This window comes from Eleutherodactylus coqui, chromosome 10, assembly GCF_035609145.1.
Source record: "Eleutherodactylus coqui strain aEleCoq1 chromosome 10, aEleCoq1.hap1, whole genome shotgun sequence".
Classification (NCBI taxonomy): Eukaryota; Metazoa; Chordata; class Amphibia; order Anura; family Eleutherodactylidae; genus Eleutherodactylus; species Eleutherodactylus coqui.
The window spans coordinates 23,138,710-23,159,378 of record NC_089846.1 but is presented as its reverse complement, the minus strand read 5'-3'; the positions used below and the strand labels follow the sequence as shown (position 1 = coordinate 23,159,378).

The window sequence follows — 20,669 nt, the reverse complement described above, 5'->3', positions numbered from 1 at the left end:
GTGAGGGAAAAACACAAAAAGCGAAGGTTCATGACTAGAGATGAGCGAGTATACTCGCTAAGGCACATTACTCGAGCAAGTAGTGCCTTAGCCGAGTATCTCCCCGCTCATCTCTAAAGATTCGGGGGGCCGGCGGGGGCCAGCGGGGAGGAACGGAGGGGAGATCTCTCTCTCCCTTCACCCCCCCCCGCCGCAACTTACCTGTCACCAGCGCCGGCCCCCGAATCTTTAGAGACGAGCGGAGAGATACTCGGCTAAGGCACTACTCGATCGAGTAATGTGCCTTAGTGAGTAGGCTTGCTTATCTCTATTCATGACTTTCAATGCCTGCGTTTTATCGTGTAATTTGCAATACAAATTCGGTTGTGTGAGACCGGCCTAAATGTGGCGATTACAACAAAACTCTGTACAGGAGTAAGACATTCTGCAGGTTCTACAAACCTGTAACAGATGAGCACTGCTGATATTGCTGCTGCTGGAGTTGCTGGCGGACATGCTGATCCACTTCAGTATCCTCATTCTCATTCATTCCTGCCTGGGATAAACCTGCAGGAACAGGGGTGCTGGTCTGTGCTACTGGCGCCCCAACAGCTCTACCCTGTGAATCTCGGCGCTCCTCTATGTGATCAGCCAGCATCTTCCTCTCCCTTGTCTTCTTGATTAAGCTAACGCGATCACGTATAGATTTTGATACAGCCTTGCTGTCACTTTCATGGAAAAACCCAGATTTTACCTATACAGGGGGGAAAAAAGGTAATAACCGTTTTTATAACAACAACAGCTGCTAGTATGCATTATTTAATGGGTATGGAACATTTCAGACAACTTATGCTCATCTAATAGGCTGCGTGTGCCTCATCAATCTTGCAATATACTTCAATTATATTTTTTTGTTTCACCACTGTAAAATTGAGGCTAAAATGCAGCCTCTCTGCAATCTACTGCTTATTAGGCATTCAGCTTCTCTAGCAGCCAGAGCATTAGGAGGCCTTCCTAGCTGTCAGTGAGGGGCTGTCTTCACAGGCTCAGCTCCCTGCTCTCAGGTACGCAGTCAGTGTGTACACAAGGCCCTGCTTCTCCTGATACATGTAACTGAAATAGTACGTTCACTTATCTTTATGTTGTACGTAAAGCAGTAGAATTCTTATTAGATTGATCTTTTAACTTCATTTTATTTATCAAAAATCACATACAATGCGAAAAGCAGTGGAGTATATAATATATGAATAAATAGATTCCTCTTACTACAATTCTCAGAATTAAAACTGTGGGGGTAGGGAAAAAAAGTCGGGGGAGGCAAGGGAGAAATAGGATTGATCTTCATTAGCGGCTTTACTCTAAAACACACATACACATATACACACAGACTGCAAATGTGAGAGCATGCAGGGAGCAGCCTATGAAGAGCACCACATCCCCACGATGGCATACTAAAGTCATAGCTGCTAGAGACGCTGAATGCCTAACGACAGGCAGTGGATTACAAAGGGGCTAAACTTGATCTACAGTGATAAAAAAATTTTTAATGAATGGCTGAATGTTGGAAGGAATATAGATGGGGGGGGAAGAGAGAAGAGGGAGTAGCGAGACAGAATAAGGAAAAGGAAAAAGGGGGGAGGGGGGGAATGAAGAGAAAAAGAAAAAAGAAAAAAAAAGGTCACCATTTCATAAGCCACTTCTTCGGGATTGTCTAAGTCCAAGTTAAAGCTGAATTCTATAGCTTCATTGTCTTTGTGTTTTCCTTTGAGCTTTTTGGGATCTTCCACCCAGAGTCTTAAAGCTAGAGAAGCGTTGACACCATCATCATCTTCTGCTAATTCGACTCGTAGTCCAGTGTCTTCAGCAAAGAAAGCGTGGTTTAAGAGGTCCTTAATAGATAACCTTCGAGCAAAGGAGAAATAAAACAATGGAGAAAAACCATTTTTCATACACTGGTAGGAGGGTGTGTGAATTGGTACACAGACACCCACTAGTTTACCTTTATTAGGCTGCTCTCACAATCACAGTCATCTGTTAAAAACGCCGCGTTTTTACTAAGTCAACAGCGTTTAACGCCCCATCAATACAATGGATGATGAGGTGCGTTAAAAAGCACTGAAGCGCACTAAAATAAAAGCAGCAGCGTTTGAAAATCATGACGTTAGAAATACTGCGTTTGAACGCTCGTCTGAGACCCATTTAAAATCAATGGAGTAGTTTTACAGTTTTAAGTGCCGTGTTTGAAACGCAGAGCAAAATGCTGTAAAAGTGCGGTGTGCGAGGGAGTGGCCTTAGGGCGACTTTCAAACTTCCAAAATTTAAAAGGGCTCTGTCCTAGAGAAAGATACCTTCCAATTACCTTATATTTGTACTCTGTGTGCCATTCTACTAGCATAAAGATAAAACACAATTACTGCAGATCTTTGCCTACGGCTACGAATGATTGTTTATTAATGGAGACTGCTGTCATATTTTTACATGGAACAATTACTACTGATTTATCCCTGGGCATTACAATCAGCAAGGGCTTCTGTTATGATGTAAGCTTACTACTTACTGAGAACCTCGCTATTAGAAGTGGAAAGAAAAAAATTCAGAAGGCAAGTAGAGGAGCAAGAGACACCGATCACAAACTAAATTGCTTTTACACAAATGCACAGAACATGGGAAACAAACAAGGAGAATTGGAGCTCCTAACACAGGAAGAGAAATATGGTGTCATAGGCATCACGGAAACTTGGTGGGATGATACACAAGAGTGGAACACAAGGCTTGAAGGATACAACTTATTTATAAGAAACAGACCAAAAATAAAGAGGAGGTGTGTTGTATGTTAGGAAAACATTAATCTCCACAGAGATTCAAGCTTCAGAGAGTAAGAATACAAGGAGAGAACAACAGAAAGGACACCATTGTAGGCATTTACTAAAGGCCGTCTGGACAAGCAGAAGATATGGATGAACCCTTTCTACATCAGATGGTCAAGGTCTCAAATAAGCATGACATAGTGATCATGGGAGATTTTACCTATCCAGATATTTGTTGGGAATCTCTCTCAGGTAAAAGTAATGGATCCAACAAATTCTTATCCGCTCTGACAACTTTATCTACCTAAGGTCGAATAGAAAACAAGAGGAAGGAAATGGTCGAGGAAGTAAGAATGGCTGGGACCTTAGGAGGCAGTGATCATGCCATCCTTGAATTTTCGATAGCAAAGGGAGAAAGACCCTGAGAGGACTGAGACTTCAAGGTTGGATTTCAGAAAGGCAGATTTTAATGGTCTCAGAAAGGGGATAGGAAGAATCCAATAGCTGGATGTTCTTAAGGACAGAAATGTCCAAGAAGGTTGGGAAATATTGCAAAATGAGATTCTCAAAGCACAATCATTAACAATCCCTAAAAGAAGGAAGATTGGGAAGCATTTAGGCTGGCTGTCCACGGGCGAGGTGTCATTGCAAAATCCGCAGCGATATATTGCACACGGAGCTCGCATGACATGCTTTCCATAGGATAACTATGGAAGCGCAGCCTACCGCACATGAGCGGAAAATCATAGCGATTTTCCACTCGCGTGATTTAAAAAAACACAGCATGCCGTGATTCTCCACGGTGACCCTATCATTAATATAGGCTCATCGCAGAGACCTTTTAGTGCTCCTCCTCCTCCCCCGCAGCAGAATATCACTAGCGATATTCAGTCATGGCCGTGGACAGGCGGCCTTAAAGAGACCAGGATGGATGAACACAGAACTTGCACACATGTTAAAAACCAAGAAAAATATGTTTGTTTATCAAATGGAAATTGGGGGGGGGGGGGGGGGGGGGGGAGAATATCTAAAGAAGAATATAATGCGGTTTGAACAAACTGTAGGGCAAGTGTCAGAAAAGCTAAAGCCAATAATGAATCGAGGCTTGCAACAGAGGCCAAAAGCAATAAAAAAAAAAGGATTTGGGGGTTATGTCAAAAGCAAAAAGAAAAGTCAAAGATTCAATTGTATGCTTACAAGATGAAAATGGTGAATTGGTTAAGAATGATGTTTGAGAAGGTCGAACTTTTAAATTACTGTTTTGTATCTGTTTTCTCTCAGAAAGTAGATGTAATATCAACTGATCTTCCCTGTGATGTTGGGGGAATAAAAGAATGCAGGCTAACTATCAGCAGAGATATGGTGAGGGAACACTTAGCTAACTTAAATGAATTCAAGTCTCCAGGTCCAGATGAATTACATCCTAGGATACTAAAGGAAGCAGCGGAGGTAATTGCTGAACCACTCGCCATAATCTTTGAAAATTCCTGGAGAACAGGAGAAGCAGCATGGGTTTCTAACAAACAAGTCATGCCAGACGAATCAAATTTCCTTCCATGACAGAATCACCGACTGCGTAGATGCGGGAAATGCGGTGGATATAGTATATCTTGACTTTAGTAAAGCATTTGACAAAGTATCTCATACAATCCTTACTGAAAAAGTGCCTAAATATGGGATTGACAAGGCAACTGTTAGGTGGATTCACAACTGGCTGAGTGATCGTACTCAAAGAATGGTTATAAATGGCTGCACACCCAAGTGGAAGAATGTATCAAGCCAGGTACCACAAGGCTCTGTCCTAGGCAAGAAAAATTAAAAAAGCACATACAGAATGGGAGGAATTGGGCTAAGCAGCAGCACATGTGAAAAAGACTTGGCTATACTAATAGATCATAGACTGAACATGATTCAACAATGTGATGCAGCAGCCAAAAAGCCAAACACAATTCTGGGATGTATTAAGAGAAGCATAGAGTCTAGATCACGTGAGGTCATTATCCCCCTCTACTCTTCCTTAGTCAGACCTCATTTGGAATACGGTGTCCAGTTCTGGGCACCCCACTTTAAAAAAGACTAGACAAAGTGGGGCAAGTTTAGAGAAGAGTTACCAAGATGGTGAGTGGTCTCCAAATCACGTTCTATGAGGAACGGTTGAAGGATCTGGGAATGTTTAGCTTGCAAAAAAGAAGGCTGAAAGGAGACCTAGTAGCGGTCTACAAATATCTAAGGGCTGTCACACTGCAGAGGGATCAGCCCTATTCTCATTTACGCAAGGAAAGACTAGAAGCAATGAGAAGAAACTGAAAGGGAGGAGACACAGATCAGATATTAGAAAAAAACTGACAGTGAGGGTGATCAATGAGTGCAACAGGTTACCACAGGAGGTGGCGAGTTCTCCTTCAATGGAAGTGTTCAAACAAAGGATGGACAGACATCTGTCTGGGATGATTTAGTAAATCCTGCACTAAGCATGGGGTTGGACCCGATGACCCTACTATTCTATGATTGTATGATACTAGGTTGAACTCAGTGATTTAGATATATTATGGAGATGAAGTTAAAGCTGCACATGTCTTACCAAGAGGAATTCAGGGGGAACCTATTAGGGCTCACATTTAATTTGTCCCTACGTTCAGTTTATATGTCAGGAAAGCTCCTTCCCTGTAATGCAAACATATCAACAGGAGGTGTCCATTGACCTGCATATGCCAAAACAGTTTTGGCATACACCAGGAATTGTATGTGTTAGCATACTGTTTGTGCGGCAAGAAATAGCATAATAGACAGAGCTATTCCACGCCAAGGCATTTCCTTGTAACTCCAGTTAAATACTTGAATTTCACTTGGGGAAAAACAGTCAGAAAGTGTTACATGGTACACATTTATTTTTTCCCAATGGGAGCCTATTAGCAACACATACTACCGATTACCTATACTTCAGAGTTCGGCCATTGGCTGCGGCAGGCTGGTTACAGCAGGTCACAGGCTGACGGCAGCGAGAAGAGCTGGAGCCGCCGGCAGGAAACTTGCGGGGAGTATTAGCTCGTTTACTGTTTTGCAGCGCAGGTCAGCTATTTTTACAAAACAATATTACCGTGGGCTGGACAATCCCATTTAGGGCCTTTTCCAAGGGGCCAATAATTGTGAATGTACTTTCTTTCACCCAAACATTGTTCCGTATAAAACAGGACTGTAAGCAAACAAAAGTAGCGCTCATTTGCCGATCAGATCTTTTGTGCTGCCACAAAAATCACCACTGTCAGCAGCACATCTTGCCACGTAAACAGGCAAATGTACTGCCAACAATGCTAAAAACATACGGGGGACAACCGATCATAATGTTTACCCCTATACAGTCTGAATTGGCCTGTGAGAAGCAGGACCAGGAGGAGAGCATGCACAGCGTGCAGTGAAAAAAAGCCTGCCGGACAGCAGGCAGAGAGGTTCCTGTCTGGTCCCCAGCAGTAGGCACCTTCCTAAGAAGAGAGGCATTGGTGGTGGGGGGGGGGGGGGGTAACTGTCCCACCGGTGTTAAAGAAAAAGAAAATAAGCGCTGAACCACCAAGAGGGGGGGCACTGAAGAGGGGCTAAACTGATGTTTAGAGCCTCGAGCAGATATAATAGGGGTTGTAGTAGGGGCCCGCAGGAGAGATGGGCAGACTCCCATCCAGTGAGTGAGAGATTTGGAGTGGGTGAACACCTACCTCACCCATACATAGATTGACTTGTACTCCAGCAGAAAAAAAGCTTGACAAAGGCCCAAATGGGGGCTGGAACGTGGCCATTTTCTGTTGATGCTATGGGACAATAAAGCACTTCTTGTAAATTCTTCACATCCATGGATGCGGCCACGTTTTTTTATTCCTGTACTCCAGCAGTGAGCGCCACAGTGCTCATCTACCCTTTGTGGAGGGAGTGCTCTCGTTGGAGGGGGAACAGTCAAACTGGTGTTAAATAGTCGCTCCCTTTCTGAGGATCAGGCATACAACAGGGTTGTTGGCTCCACGCTGTTAGCCCTCAGTGGGGTACCATGGAGAGTCTAGTGCCAACCCTGTATTCCCGAAGGTAGTCGAAGAAAAAGGACTGAGGACCGGTAGCAGAGAGAGGTCTGCCTACTACTGACACTAAGCTAAAACTGATTAGCTTGGTGCATAAAGGAGACGTATAGCTTAGTGTCCGCCTCTTAGTGGCAGTAGCTATACCCACACAATCCAAGCTGTGTCCCCCAATAACAAGGATGAGAAAGAAATTTTACATTCAAATATATTTACCTAAACTGATCAGACAAATGTTTAGTTTATTAAGCAATTTCTTTTCTTCACACTTTGTTAAGAACGAGCCTACCACAATATGTTGCCTGTAGCATGATAGAAGTAGTGTGTGTGACAATGTCCCAATTATAGTGTAGGAAAAAAATGACCTTTCATTACTTTCAAGGTCATCTGTGACACCTCCCAAGTGGCGGCCATGATTTCTGGGCAATACAGCAATACCAATTAATCAGGATACATGAAAAACTTACAAGATAAATCTCTACAACTACTGAAATCTGAGGAAAGTCGGGTTCAGCGTTCATTCACATTATACAGGTCTATAGCCATAAAAGTGGAACTAAACATGTGTCTGTGCAACACATGTCTCATGAAGACCCACAACCACTTCTTTATATATCAGAGTTAAAAAGAGGAGTTGTGCCAAGTTATAAAGTCATCTCCTATTCACAGGACAGGAAATAAGTTTATTGTTGATGATCTGACCACTGGGCCCCCCACCAATACCAAAGCCATTCCATTAACTTCAATGAAAGCAAAAAAAGCAGTATGACGGACCTTCTGGACTCCCAATTCTCAAGACTCTAGATTGTCTCTGCAATCAGAAGCCCAGCAATCATACAGTTATCCTCCATCATGTGGATTGGTGATATCATTTTAACTTGGCACAACACCTTTAAGCTTATGACTACTACTGGAACTGCCAATGATTATCGGTCATCTCCTGGAGACACCCAGTTGGTCATTAATGAATAATTTATTACATGCTGGTCAAAACAGATGGGCCAGGTTCGCCAGAGCAGAATTCAGTCTTACATGGAGACTACCCCCTACTAGCGCACAGAGATTCCTCTCCTTGTCCATATGCTCTAATAGCACATATGATTTGACTTGGACACAACCGCTTTTAATTGTTTATGTATAGGTGTAACTGTTCATGAAATGTATGCGTTACCTTCTGTGTTATATTCTTACCTTTCGGTCTTATTCTGCCGAATGCAGCTCTCTATGATTTCCTTTACCTCCGGGTCAGACACTTTGTTAAAACTGGCAGGCTTAATACCCTGTGGTGTCAGGAAAGGAAATTAGAAGTGCTGATGTACTTAACATAATCTATCCCATTATCTCAGGCTAGATTGGCTAATCAACACACAGAGATCCTAATGCACATCAAGAGGAGGTTCTGAAAATGAACCGCTCATATAGACAGCTATAACCAAAACTATTCAATATTGGGGCAAAATATGAGGAGCGGTCGGGGACTTGGAAAGCAAAACAGAATACGTTATAGATATAAGCAGCACAGTTATAGTATATCACAGCCAAAAGAATGGGCAAAAGAAGACTAGACTAACTGCTTTAAAGTATAACTGTACTTTCCAAAAACTTCTGATGAGTTACAAGGACGTTGTCAAAAGTGTTGATCAGTGGGGTCCGGGTGCTGAGACCCACAGCGATCGCTAGAAGAAAGCAGCTTAAGTGCTTATCCGATTGCCGACTCTGCTGGCTTGCTGCAGATGGGACTGTCGTGAGCCGGCTATCAGCTAGCAGTAACGGCGCTTCTGCTGCTTCCTTCCAGCAATTGTAAGAGTCTCAGCAAAGTGACATCCCATCCCTACCAAGCAAAAAACTTCTGCCATGTCAAAAGTTTCTGGACAGTACAGACACAGTTATAAATTCAAGCACGATGCACAACCATGTTAAGAGGCGGACGTACACTGGTTACTTTGCGGTAGATCTGAGCTGCGTTCTGGCATTCAGAGTACGGATATTCCGAGGTAGCCATTTCCAGCATGCACATGCCAAATGCATAGACATCCACAGATTCGTCGTAATGCTCCTCATACATTTCTGGGGCCATGAATTCTGGGGTTCCTGAGGAGAAATGATCAAAAAATGCTATCACCTCAGAGGATTTGGAAACCATATTGAAATCTCGTATCAGTAAAAAAGAAGAAGTCAGGCTCCTTTCACACTGCACCTCCCCAGGAAAGCTCCCAGCGCATGCCTAAAGGGGAACCTGCCACGTCCCCATAGCATTACGTTATGGTGCTGTTAGGGGATGTGACAGCGAGGCGGGCAATTTATGCACAGTGATCCAGCGCAGTCAACCAAAGAAGATTTGCGTTGCTCGAAAATCTGCCTCTCTTCAGGTTCTCGTGCGCGCTCTCATTTACCTGTATGGGTGCCTATGGGTGACAAGACGCCACTGAAGCACATCCATTTAACATGTACGGAATGAGCTTTTAATGCAGTAAGCGTTAAATGAAAGCAGTCAAGGCAGTGTAAAGAGCTAAAGAGCAGTCACGATTCAGAATTTGAAGTGAATAAAAGCAAAAACTGGAAACCTGTTACTCTAGAACACATCAGTAATGGCCTTTTTATACGGGGAGACAGTCAGGTAAACTGCTGCGTGAGCGCTGTCGCCACCATTAAGGTCGTTGGCGCTCGTGCAGAGCCTTTGAACTGCCAGACTTCACCAGTTGGATAGCTGGCTTTTCACTCACCACTTCACCTTCTTTGTGAAGCGCTGAGCTGGGAGAGTTTACACGAAACGAGACGCCCACGATCCAGCGATTGCTTTTATGCTGACTGAAAGTAAGCAATGAAAACCTGTGAACGAATAGCATGCAATTTTTTTGCATTTACACTGCATTATTATCGCTCAAATTCATTCGTTTGAATGAATTTTGAGTGATAATCATCCCATGTAAGGCTGCCTGCCCACGGGCGTTTATACATTGCCTTCCCTGCGGCGATAATCCGGCCGCGGGAAACGCAGTGAAAACTTTCCATAGCATATATGCATATACTGGCTCTCCACACTGTGCCCGGTCTCATCCTCAAGGTCTTCGGAGATCAGTGGCGTCTTAAAGGTGGTGTGACATACACAGATTTGTAAACTAAGAACTGGAAGAAAGTGACTAAAATTGTGCAGGAGAAGGTTATTACCACAATGCATACCTTCCAATTACAGAATTTGTCAATAGACTTCATATAAAACTGCAGTAACCTAGTATGAATATTACAAAGGCGATTTGATACCTAAAACTCAAATCATTAAAATGTTCCATATTGAAGAAATAAGCGACATCCAATTCTGTAATTCTGCTTCAGGGGAACATTTCCTCCAACGAGTAATCCGGCCTTCACCATTTATAGGAACACTTCTGCTAACCTGAAACACGCTGTTTAACGGCCCTTTCAGACAGGTTAATGACCAGATTAATAAATGTTGGTTTCTGATCATTGTCCCATGTAAATATGCCGCTAATCAACTAACAAATGAGCAAACACTCATTAGTCAGCTGTTCAGATCTTTTACACAGGCATAAAAATCCTAGTTTATAGGCAGCGTATCTCCGGGTGAATAACAGCCGATGTGCTAATGAAACATGGAAACAAAAGGCAGCATAAACAATCGCTGTTAGTAAAGGAGTGCACAGCGGCCATTCATTCGGTCCAACCTGCTAAACTGTCAATCTGGGCTCATATGAGTAATTGCTCTGCTGTCTAAGAGCGCTCTTACTCTAAGTACCAGGCCTGAGGGAATAAAGCGTAACACAAGTAGTCAAAGAACAACGAGAAGAGAATCCTTGTGTCATGCGCTGCCCCTCTGAGACCCTGCATTAATAGTAGATCGTGGGGGCCTGCCATCAGGGATTTCTGACCATCAGCTGTTTGCTGGATCAGTGAGCTTGTACACTGAGCTGATTTCTGCAGGAAGCAAACAGCTCCATTTCCACTGCTGTGGCCAGGCTTGGTATTTCAGGCAATATTATTATTGAAGTGGAAAAGAATTCTGCCTGTAATACCAAGCCTGGCCACTGAAGTGGGAATGGAGCCATGAGCTTCATGGAGAAATCAGCACAGTGCACAAGCACACCAGCCCACAGTGGGCCAGCATACCTTAAAAGTTGGACAAAAGTGAAATTTACGAATTTAATGGTCAAAATTGGTAGTTTTATTAATTCGGGGACGACAAATAAGAATCTGATTAGTTTTTTACGATAATCGGCAATATGGCCGGCCAGACTTCCTATATAAACGCGGTCAAAAGAATAAATTTGCTATTAGCCTATATAATCTTTTAGTGAAAAAACAAATATTGTCAAAATTAACTGAACATTTTATTTCAAGTAATAATTTCTGTATTGTTCATAGCTGTAATAATGTCATATATAACGTTATGGCCTAATCATCATCTGAGCTCTCTTTCTATTGGGGATTCTGCTGCTGATGATTTCACTGGCAGGTCTGATTGACTTGAGTAGAAGTCGAGGGGAGATTTTCAGCCCATATTTTTGGGCTGAAAAATCGACTTATACTCAAGTGTATACGGTATTTAAAACTTATGGATTTTAACCCCTTAAGCACACGGCCTATTTTGGCTTTGAGGACCAAACGATTTTTGGTATTTTTTCATCTCCATTTTTCAAAAGCCATAACTTTTCTATTTTTTCGTCGCGGCGGCCGTATAAGGGCTTGTTTTTTGCGTGTCGAACTGTAGTTTTTATTGGTACATAAAAGTTTACAATCTAGTGTATTTTTTATGATCATAAAGAGAGAAAACGCCTCAATTCTGCCATAGATTTTTTTGTTTTTTTTTTAAGTGTTAATTATGCAGCATAAATGACGCACTACATTTTTTTCTGCGGGTCGGTACGGTTGTGATACCAAAATTATACATTTTTTAGATTTTTCCACGAAAACCCTTTGTTTTGAAAAAATTTTTTCCTAAAATCACTGTATTCAAAGTCCTGTAACTTATTTTTCCGTAGACGGAGCTCTGTGAGGGCTTATTTTTTGCGAGACGAGCTGTTTTTATTGGTACCATTTGGGGTACATCCTTTTTTTAAAATCACTTTTATTGCGTTTTTTGGGAGGCAAAATGCTAAAAATCTGCATTTTGCCTCAGTTTTTTAGCGTTTTTTTTTTTTTTTTAAATCCCGTTTTGCCATGCGGATAACAAGCATATTTGATTTATTGTATGGGTCTTTACGGACGCATCAATACCAAATATGTAGTATTTTTTTTTTTATTTTATTTATGCTAATATTAAAAAAAAGCATTAAAAAAGTCGAACTTTTTTTACATTTTTATTTTTTGTACATTAGATTTTTTTTTTTCCCACCATCTGTGCCCCTCTTAGGGACTTACACTGCAGCACTGATGATCGCTACGATACGGCATGGCAGGACTTCTCTCCTGCAATGCCTTATCACTTATTACAGCGCTGGTATCTGGCGTCCGGTTGCCATAGCAACCGGCTGGGCTCTCTGCGATAACGTCGCAAGAGTCGGCTGAAGTCAGAGGGAGCGTGCTCCCTCTGTAAACCCTTTCCCTGCCGCGATCTACTTACATCGCGGCAGGGAAGGGGTTAACAGCGGGTTGCCGGCTACTAGTGACAGCCAGCTCCCGCTACGGGATAATTTTAATAGCAAACTAATAAACAGAATTCTGAAATCCATCCCTTAATTAACGATTTTCAGTAATCACGTCTTATATAAAACCATAAATAACCGTATTACACAGAGATCGTGCAAAAGAAAGAATAAAAACAGCAAATTCACAATTCGAAATATAAGAACAAGACGCGACTTGAAACGATTGCATCAGACGAGTGGTGATCAGAAAAAAACCTGACTCTACCCATCGTAACAGACTATTCCCTCATCTTTATTAACACACAGTTATGAGCGCCATTTATGAAACTTGATTTTTTTGGACTTTTGACCACTGTTATAGGAATTCTGGCCCACAGTTCAGCCTGACGATCAGCTGATCAGAGGAAGTCCCAAACAGCAGAATCCCACCAATGTATTAATGGCCTATCCCAAGGATAGCTCAGCAATAGTTTACAACTGGACAACCTTGTTAAAGGGTTTTCCAATGTAATTCAATATTGGTGGTAGTGGTGGATTGAGAGTTGCTAAAAAATTAATACTCACCTCTCCATCCCCGTGCTGCTTCTCTGCTCCCCTCCTCCAGTAATTTGTTTACTTCTTGTCTGCAGTGGTCATGTGGTTCTTTACCAAAGTGACTGCAGCAAATAGGAAGCCACTCAGAGGCATCATCATTCATGAACAACTGCCTGTTTACTGTGAGTGGAGGGAACGATCCCCGGTCACTCCGCTTTCATTCATTAGCGATTATCGTTTCTGTGTAAAAGCACAGGAACGATTATCGCTGGGACGAGCAGTCGAACATCTGCATCCAACAGATTGTCACACGTAAAAGGGCCTTTTACACGGAAGTGCAGTGAGCATTACAGCATTGCTTCAAATGCCGCCTGCAGACTAGCGGGAATTCCACGGCGGGATTTCCTGCAGAATTTCCGCCCGTGGAAGCTGCCATAGGATTGCGTTAACAAACGTAATCCTAGGCAGACGGCCATTATTTGGCCGCGCAAAGTATCGCGCGGCAAACAAATCGCGGAATGCTCTATTTCTGTGCGGGACTCTGCGAGCCCCGCACAAAAATCTTACTCGCCGGCTCCAGTCTGCGCATGCGCTGGCTGCCCGCACAGCAAACAGCCGGAGCCGCGGGAGCGGGTGAGTGCCACACTGCTCTCTGCAGACGCTCGGGTCCCGCTGCAAGAATTCTCGCAGCCGGATCCGACCCGGCCATCTGCAGGCGGCCAAAGGGGTAGAACAATTACAAATGCTTAGGGCTCAGAGCCGTGGTTGGGTGTGTGTGTGTGTGATCATATTTAGTTTTTTTGAAAAGCAAACTATTCGCACCCATAAGGGTCACATCTGACATCAGCTCACCAATCACACTCTTTGCAAAAGACGTCCGCATCAATGTGGCCAGACCGAGGTCTCCGATCTTCACAGAACCAGTGGGTCCCGTAATGAAGATGTTGTCACATTTCAGGTCACGATGGATGATAGGAGGAGTCCGGGTGTGGAGGAATTGCAGCCCTTTCAAAATCTGTCTACACCAACTTCTTAACACTTTGGGCTTCATTACTTTGAATCGTTTCAAGTAACTGAAAAAATAAATAAATAAATGTTTATTTCAAAGCAGTCAAAACCCTGGAATGGATACAGGGGTAAAGTGGTTTTTGTAGGTTTCTGCAAACCATGAATATTCATTGGTTTTCTGCCTCTGTCCAGCCATCGCTATGATACATAATTCAGCAGCTTTCTCTACATGCTAACCAAAGACAAAAAAAGGAGAGAAAATATAAAGACAGTATCGATTCTAACTCACAAGCGCCCTTCAATCCAGATTGGGAGACGTCTTAATAAAATATTAGTACAACAAAAAATGGATCCAGTCAGCACTCCCTAGCAATAAGTGAAATGCACAGGTACATCACGATGGGTTATCAACAGCGCCAGAGCAGAAGCAGTTAGCTCTGACCCTGTGTAGTGGCCAGCACTCGTAATTGCAGGCACAGCAGTCATTAAAATCTATGAGATCTACGCCTACAATTACCAGTGCTGGCCACTACACAAGGGTCCGAGCTATCTGTGTCCACTTCGTAACTGTGTGTGTTTTGGAGGTGACAGCAGGCGCCATAGCAGCAGACCTCAGCCAATCATCTATTGGTGGTCTATCCTAAGGATAGGCCATAAACAACATTTGGCTGGAAAACCCCTTTAATGCCAGATTTTAGTGTGTGCTAACTGGTATGCTGAAGAGGAAGCATGTGGAATGTCCAAAACCTCTTTCCTCACTCAGTCAGGATCAACTATGAACTCGCAATCTATAATCTGCACGAGTGACTTGAGAAAATAAAAAATAGGGACCGCACTGAGCGATTACCAGTAATGCCGACTGCTGAAGCAGTTCTAAATAACCTGGTTGATTTAGTGTTCACATTAAGTCTCTATAGTTAAATAGCCACATAACGGCAATCTGCGGAGCCGTGCTATAGAGGACTCTCACCGCCATTGTACAGTCACTCAACACATCCGTATTATGAATTTAAACAGAAGTGTTCAATAAAGCAAAGTCCATATAGCACCGCCAGAGACAGCAGCAAAATCAGCTACACACCCTGACATATAAACGCTCAATACCAGCAAAACGGCACAGCCAATATAAGCGATAGGCTCATATCATGCATCGCTAATGCTGCATTTAGGTGGAACGATTCATTCAACAAGTCGTTCAAAAAAGCGAATGATAATTGCTTTAAATGCGAGCCGACAACCGAACGAAGAACGAGAATCGTGTACTGTTTGTTTCGTTTCAGCAGGACTGAAAGTCATCATTGGTTCGTTCACTTATCCTTAAGTGAGAACGCTCCTCGGTCGCTCTGCCTGCATGTCCGCTATATCAGCGACACTCGCTCCTGTGTAATGCCGGTGTAGCGAGCATCGCTGGGACAAGTGTTGGGCATCGTTTGCCCGACAGCTCGCCTTGTATAAATGGTCATAAGTCGTGTCTTGGTGACAACAGATCACATTATCTATTCCACGGTTGGAATGTAGACGGCATTAGTCTAACCTGCTACTCCTCTCCATTTACAGGCGAAATGTCGTGGTGATCATTAACAGTTTCATGACCGCAGTCCAACTACTCTAGCATCATTCTGCTGTAACCATTAAGGCAGAGGCGTAAAGTGAAAGTCCTGGGTCCTGATGCTACATTTGTAACCAAGCTCCAGTCCATCATGAGCCATTTATATTGGTGGCTTATCTGGTGGGATAGAGGGACTTTGGTCCCCTTCAGGCATCAGAGCCTTGGTGAAACGGCTACCTCCACATCCCACATCTACAACAGCTACAACTCCAATTACAGGTCTGCAAATACCTACCGCATCACAAAGCTTACATGGCGTATCATAAAACTAAACATAAGCCCTTGGATCAAATCAATATTCATGAAAGAGCAGGTAGATAATTGCCTCAGTAGCAGCAACTAAAGGCAAATCTACCCAGCTACACGTCAATCCAGAAAGATTAGCCCTGCAGGAGCCCCAAAAATCTGAAGGACAACTACTGCAGTTGGTGTGCGTCCAACAGTCGTATGGAGGAAGCAAAGGATCTTTAATGTAAAACCCTCTAATTGATCGTAACGAAGTTCTCAGGATATTTACGTTTTTAAAGTGCCGGAGGTCATCAGCTCTGTGACCAAGACGATGCATTTCTTTCCCTTCAGCGAAGACTCCCAGGAATCGTAGAAGCGCACGATGTTCGGATGCTGAAGGCCCTTTAGCATCTCGGCTTCTTCTTTGAATCGTTGCTGCTCTGCTTTGGTTAGTTTCCGGTCCTGAAAAACAAAGCCATAATTCCTGGTGTGAGATCTCATAAACCGTGAGGACACTTATTTGTCGGCGGCTTAAGGGACAAGACATAGAATATTTGACAACAGCAGACTTAATGTTGGCCCAGCTTCACACAAGCCTAAGTGCAATTGCACGCTCCTGAACGCTATCTTTTTGTGCATCGAAAGTACCTTTTTTGAGCGCATCAGCATACTCTACCGCACTTTTTCTGCCCGCAGGGCATTATCTTTTGCACGAGGCAAGCGAACGTACTGATTAAAATGGCCAATTAGTTCCAGAAGTGTTTTTTTCCAACACGTATTATGCAGTGTTCCATGCATCTACTGGCATACAGCTCTACATATTTGAACATCCCCATCGACTTCTATGGGGGCCTTTGGTGTGCAAATACACAGGAAAATTGAACACGCTTTTTATGCGGCAGAAACGCATGTGCAAAATACCTGCGTATGAACTGATCCAATGCAATCAGTGGGTTTTATTCCCTGTGTTTAACGCACACAAAAACATCCGTGTGAAGCCGGATTTGGTCTTTTTATCCAAAGTTAATGGCATGTGTCATGGAAACTGAACCTGGATGTAAAATCCCTCATCAGATGCATTTTTCTCAGACACCTTTTAGAGTAGAGATCTTCCTCCTTGGACTCTGCAGACCTGCTGTGGACTACAACTCCCAGCAGGCTACGGCAGCCCCACTGGTTGCTTCAGAGAGTATTATCTGATTTACCCATACGTGTCATCAAACTGAACAATATTCCTGTCAAAGCACGAGTATCCGGATCGACCCAAATCTGTCAGATAAATCAACAGCGTTTGAATCTTGAAGGGACGTTGCCCTCATAAATCCATCTATCTGAGGAATACGTCCGAGACGAGGACACATGTAATGCAGAGAAGGTCTAATCCGACTCGGCCATTTCTGCCTTCAGAGTGTCTCGGAGCCTGTATGGCGGCACAAGGAGTCCCTAAGACTGTAGTACGGAGCAGTAGGCACCTACCTCCCTCAGTGACCTAATACAGCAGCCAATGGAGTGAGGCAAACAGTCGCACAATATGGACCTATAGACTTCTATGGGTGATGTATTACATCCCTGTACTATATGGATCCATATTACGGCAATGAGGATGAGCCGTTATACTAAACCAGAGGTTAATTACATATTAACCCCTCAAATAGGTCCTGGCCAAACGCTCATGTGGCCGACAGAAGCCGAAGGGTAGAGGGAAAACCCGCCCCCACGAGAACCCTCCGCTTGTGGTTTATTGCCCTTAAAATATAGACCTCTGCCGCCAGGGTGAAGTAAGAACATCCCAAGGGCTGCTGTCCGCGGGCGTACGGGAAAAATGGTGCAGGTCTCCCGGCTGCACTTAACCCATTTTGCAAACATACGCTCTGCCGGAAGAGACCCCGTATGGCTGAGTGCGCACTGCACATGCCCGCCAATCACACGAACATGCGCAGTGTGACTTTTCTTTTTTAATTTCCGCACTGTTTCATAGCGGGGGGTGGGTATCAAAATGCTGCCCATATGCAATGTATTGCGCATGGACAGTGTTTCATACACAGCCTATACTAATGTATAGGGCTCACGCTGCAAGGTACACAGAGCAATGGAGCAAGCCGCGATCCATTTGTCATGCGTATCCACACGCACATGTGCATGGATCAATGAAAATCCACTGACTTTCATTGACTCCACTCCCTGTGTACCTTCGTCTGTACAGCGCACACGTAATACGTGGTGAAAACACGGTCGTGGACATGAGCCCCAACACACACGAGATGATTGGTGGGTGCAGCTGCCATTCATCTAATGTGTATGGCCACATTTAAAATTAACTGTATAAAGAGCGACCATTCATCTGACGGCTGTGCTACACACGTGCGTCCGGTTCTGCTGAATGTCCGTGTGTTTAGGGAGCTCTGCTGCGGCCCGACGGGTGTGATGGTGGCTGATCTCTTGGAGAACAAAAGGATCGGATATTAAAATTCAACGTTCCCAATTATTGCCCCCCCCCCCCCCTCCCAACATAATCTGTCGGGGGAAGTTGAGCCACCAACATACATGTCACAGAATAATCCGGTCCCGCCATCATGGGTAGGTTCAGACAACTAAGCTGTAATACAGGATATGTGGGGGGGGGGGCTTCAGGTCTCTGTACACGAGACATGATTTGGGGGGGGGTTTAGCAGTGTATACAGAGTAAACAATCCATCCGCCGTTACATATAGGAGTAACAATACCAGCAAATCAGCCGTCTATTATCCCCACATGTAAACTGACTTAAAAGGTTTTTAGAGCCATTACAGATACTGGTGCAGATGATATTACATTACACTGACAGCAAGACAATTTCTCAGGATTTAAAGTTGGCCTCCGGGTTTTACCATCTTCTGACATCTCATCGGGCGAGGAGGGAAGAAGAAGGGATTCCTACAGCTCCTTATACCAGAGCAAGGATCGACTTCATTTTATTCTTCCCCAATCTGGCAAAAAGATTCCATAGTAACGGAGCTTGTAAGACTGAAAATAAGACATCCAGTTCAGACTATTATAATGCAATGCTGATCCAGAGGAAGGCAAAAACAAACCCAATGAGTTAGGCTGGCCACAGGCAAGGTGTCATTGCAAGATCCGCAGCGACAGATTGCACGTGGAGCTCGTATGACACGCTTTACATAGGATAACCATGGAATGCGCAGCCTACCGTAGCACATGAGCGGAAAATTATAGTGATTTTCCGCTCCCGTGATTAAAATCGTGGCATGCCGCAATTCTCCGCGGTGAGCCCATCATAAACATAGGCTCATCGCTGAGAACTTTTTGTACTCCCCCCAAGCCCCCCCCCCCCCCCCCCCCACCCCCCGAAGCCAATGGCTAAGAAATTCCTTTCAAAACTCCAATCTGGCAAACAGAATAATCCCGGGATCACCGACCCTTCTGAATTAGTGATATAACATTAGAGATGAGCGAACGTACTCGGTGAGGGTGATTTCGCAATCGAGCACTGCGATTTTCGAGTACTTCACTACTCGGGTGAAAAGTACTCGGGGGCGCTGTGGGGCGGGGGGGTTGCAGAGGGGAGTAGGGGGTAGCAGCGCGGAACAGATGGGAGCTCTCTCTCCCTCTCCCCCCCACTCCCCTCTGCAACCCCCCGCTCACCCACAGCGCCCCCGAGTACTTTTCACCCAAGTAGTGAAGTACTCTAAAATCGCGGTGCTCAATTGCGAAATCGGCCTTACCGAGTACGTTCGCTCATCTCTATATAACATGTAATATTGTTACACTCAAGAAAGGCATCAAGGCCCCTCTTGATATGCGATAATTCACAGGCAATCGCATTGCCGTATGCAGTTCCATTCACGTTAGTGTGTAGGAATTAAATAAACTCGTGCCAAGAGAACGCAGCATGTTCTATTTTGCCGCTTATATACACACGATAGCACCCATTAATCTCCACGGGCGTGTATATACGTGTGCAACAGCGTGTGTGAGATATGCCGTCAAGCACAGTGCAATTTTGCTGCCATACACGGTAATAGGCCGGCTCACCAGTGGCTCCATAGCGGTAAACCGCTGCGTGACCTACGCAGCGTTTTACGCTTACAGCCTTGTGCGTCCGTCTTCTCTCTGTAGATTGCACATGGGAGTCATCTGATTAGTATTTGATAGCCGAAGTCTGGATTGCAAGGAGCCACAGGTTTCCTACGCTACAGGGTTTTAGCAAAACTAAAAAGGTCAATCATTGTGTAGTTAAAGGCTCTTAAGCTTCGACTCTGTTGTCTGCTTACTGTCAGTGAATGGCTTTATCACCGTTCATTAGGGTGGCTTCATGTCTGCTCTCGGAATTCCAATTGTATGGGTGCCGCACACATTCAACCTCATGCATGAGGTGGGAAGTTATGCATCATATTGCCAGCTTACCCGGGGTTCCGGTTTCCTGATCTGTTCTGGGAGCAGGAAAGGGGAATCCCTGTGGCCGAACGGTTCAGTCTCTGGACATTACCGAACAGCGCCGGACGGACCCTATTGAGCATAATGGGATCCGCCTGCCTTCCACTCAGCTTCTGGGTGGAAGAAAAAGTGCTGCATGCAGCGGTATTTCCAGTCACATCTGTGATGGAGCCTCCGGCCGCAGAATCTGTCACAGATGTGAATCCGGCCTGTGAAACAGTCATGATTACTTTTTATACTCTTTCATACAAGACATGTGCCTGTCAACATGATGTACGCGGTCATGGCCTGCAGGCCTGGCTATCCTCGCCTCCATAGCCCCTCCGGTAACGAGCATTGGGCCTGTAGGATAGAGGTGATCCGGGTTTCTTTGGTGTCTGAATGCAGACAAGGTTTATATTAGCTGGCA

General features: G+C 44.3%; 1 protein-coding gene across 3 annotated transcripts in view; it reads right to left on the bottom strand.

Moving 5' to 3' along the window:
* Positions 1-20,669, bottom strand: part of WNK3 (WNK lysine deficient protein kinase 3) — a 114,088-nt gene that overhangs the window by 58,550 nt on the left and 34,869 nt on the right. For all 3 annotated transcript variants that reach the window (XM_066580561.1, XM_066580562.1, XM_066580564.1), the window contains exons 3-8: positions 16,116-16,288; positions 13,834-14,054; positions 8,778-8,935; positions 8,036-8,124; positions 1,662-1,881; positions 442-733 (exon numbers count right to left, since the gene is read on the bottom strand). In XM_066580561.1, coding sequence (XP_066436658.1) covers positions 442-733; positions 1,662-1,881; positions 8,036-8,124; positions 8,778-8,935; positions 13,834-14,054; positions 16,116-16,288 — 1,153 coding nt within the window. The remainder of the gene's footprint in view (positions 1-441; positions 734-1,661; positions 1,882-8,035; positions 8,125-8,777; positions 8,936-13,833; positions 14,055-16,115; positions 16,289-20,669) is intronic.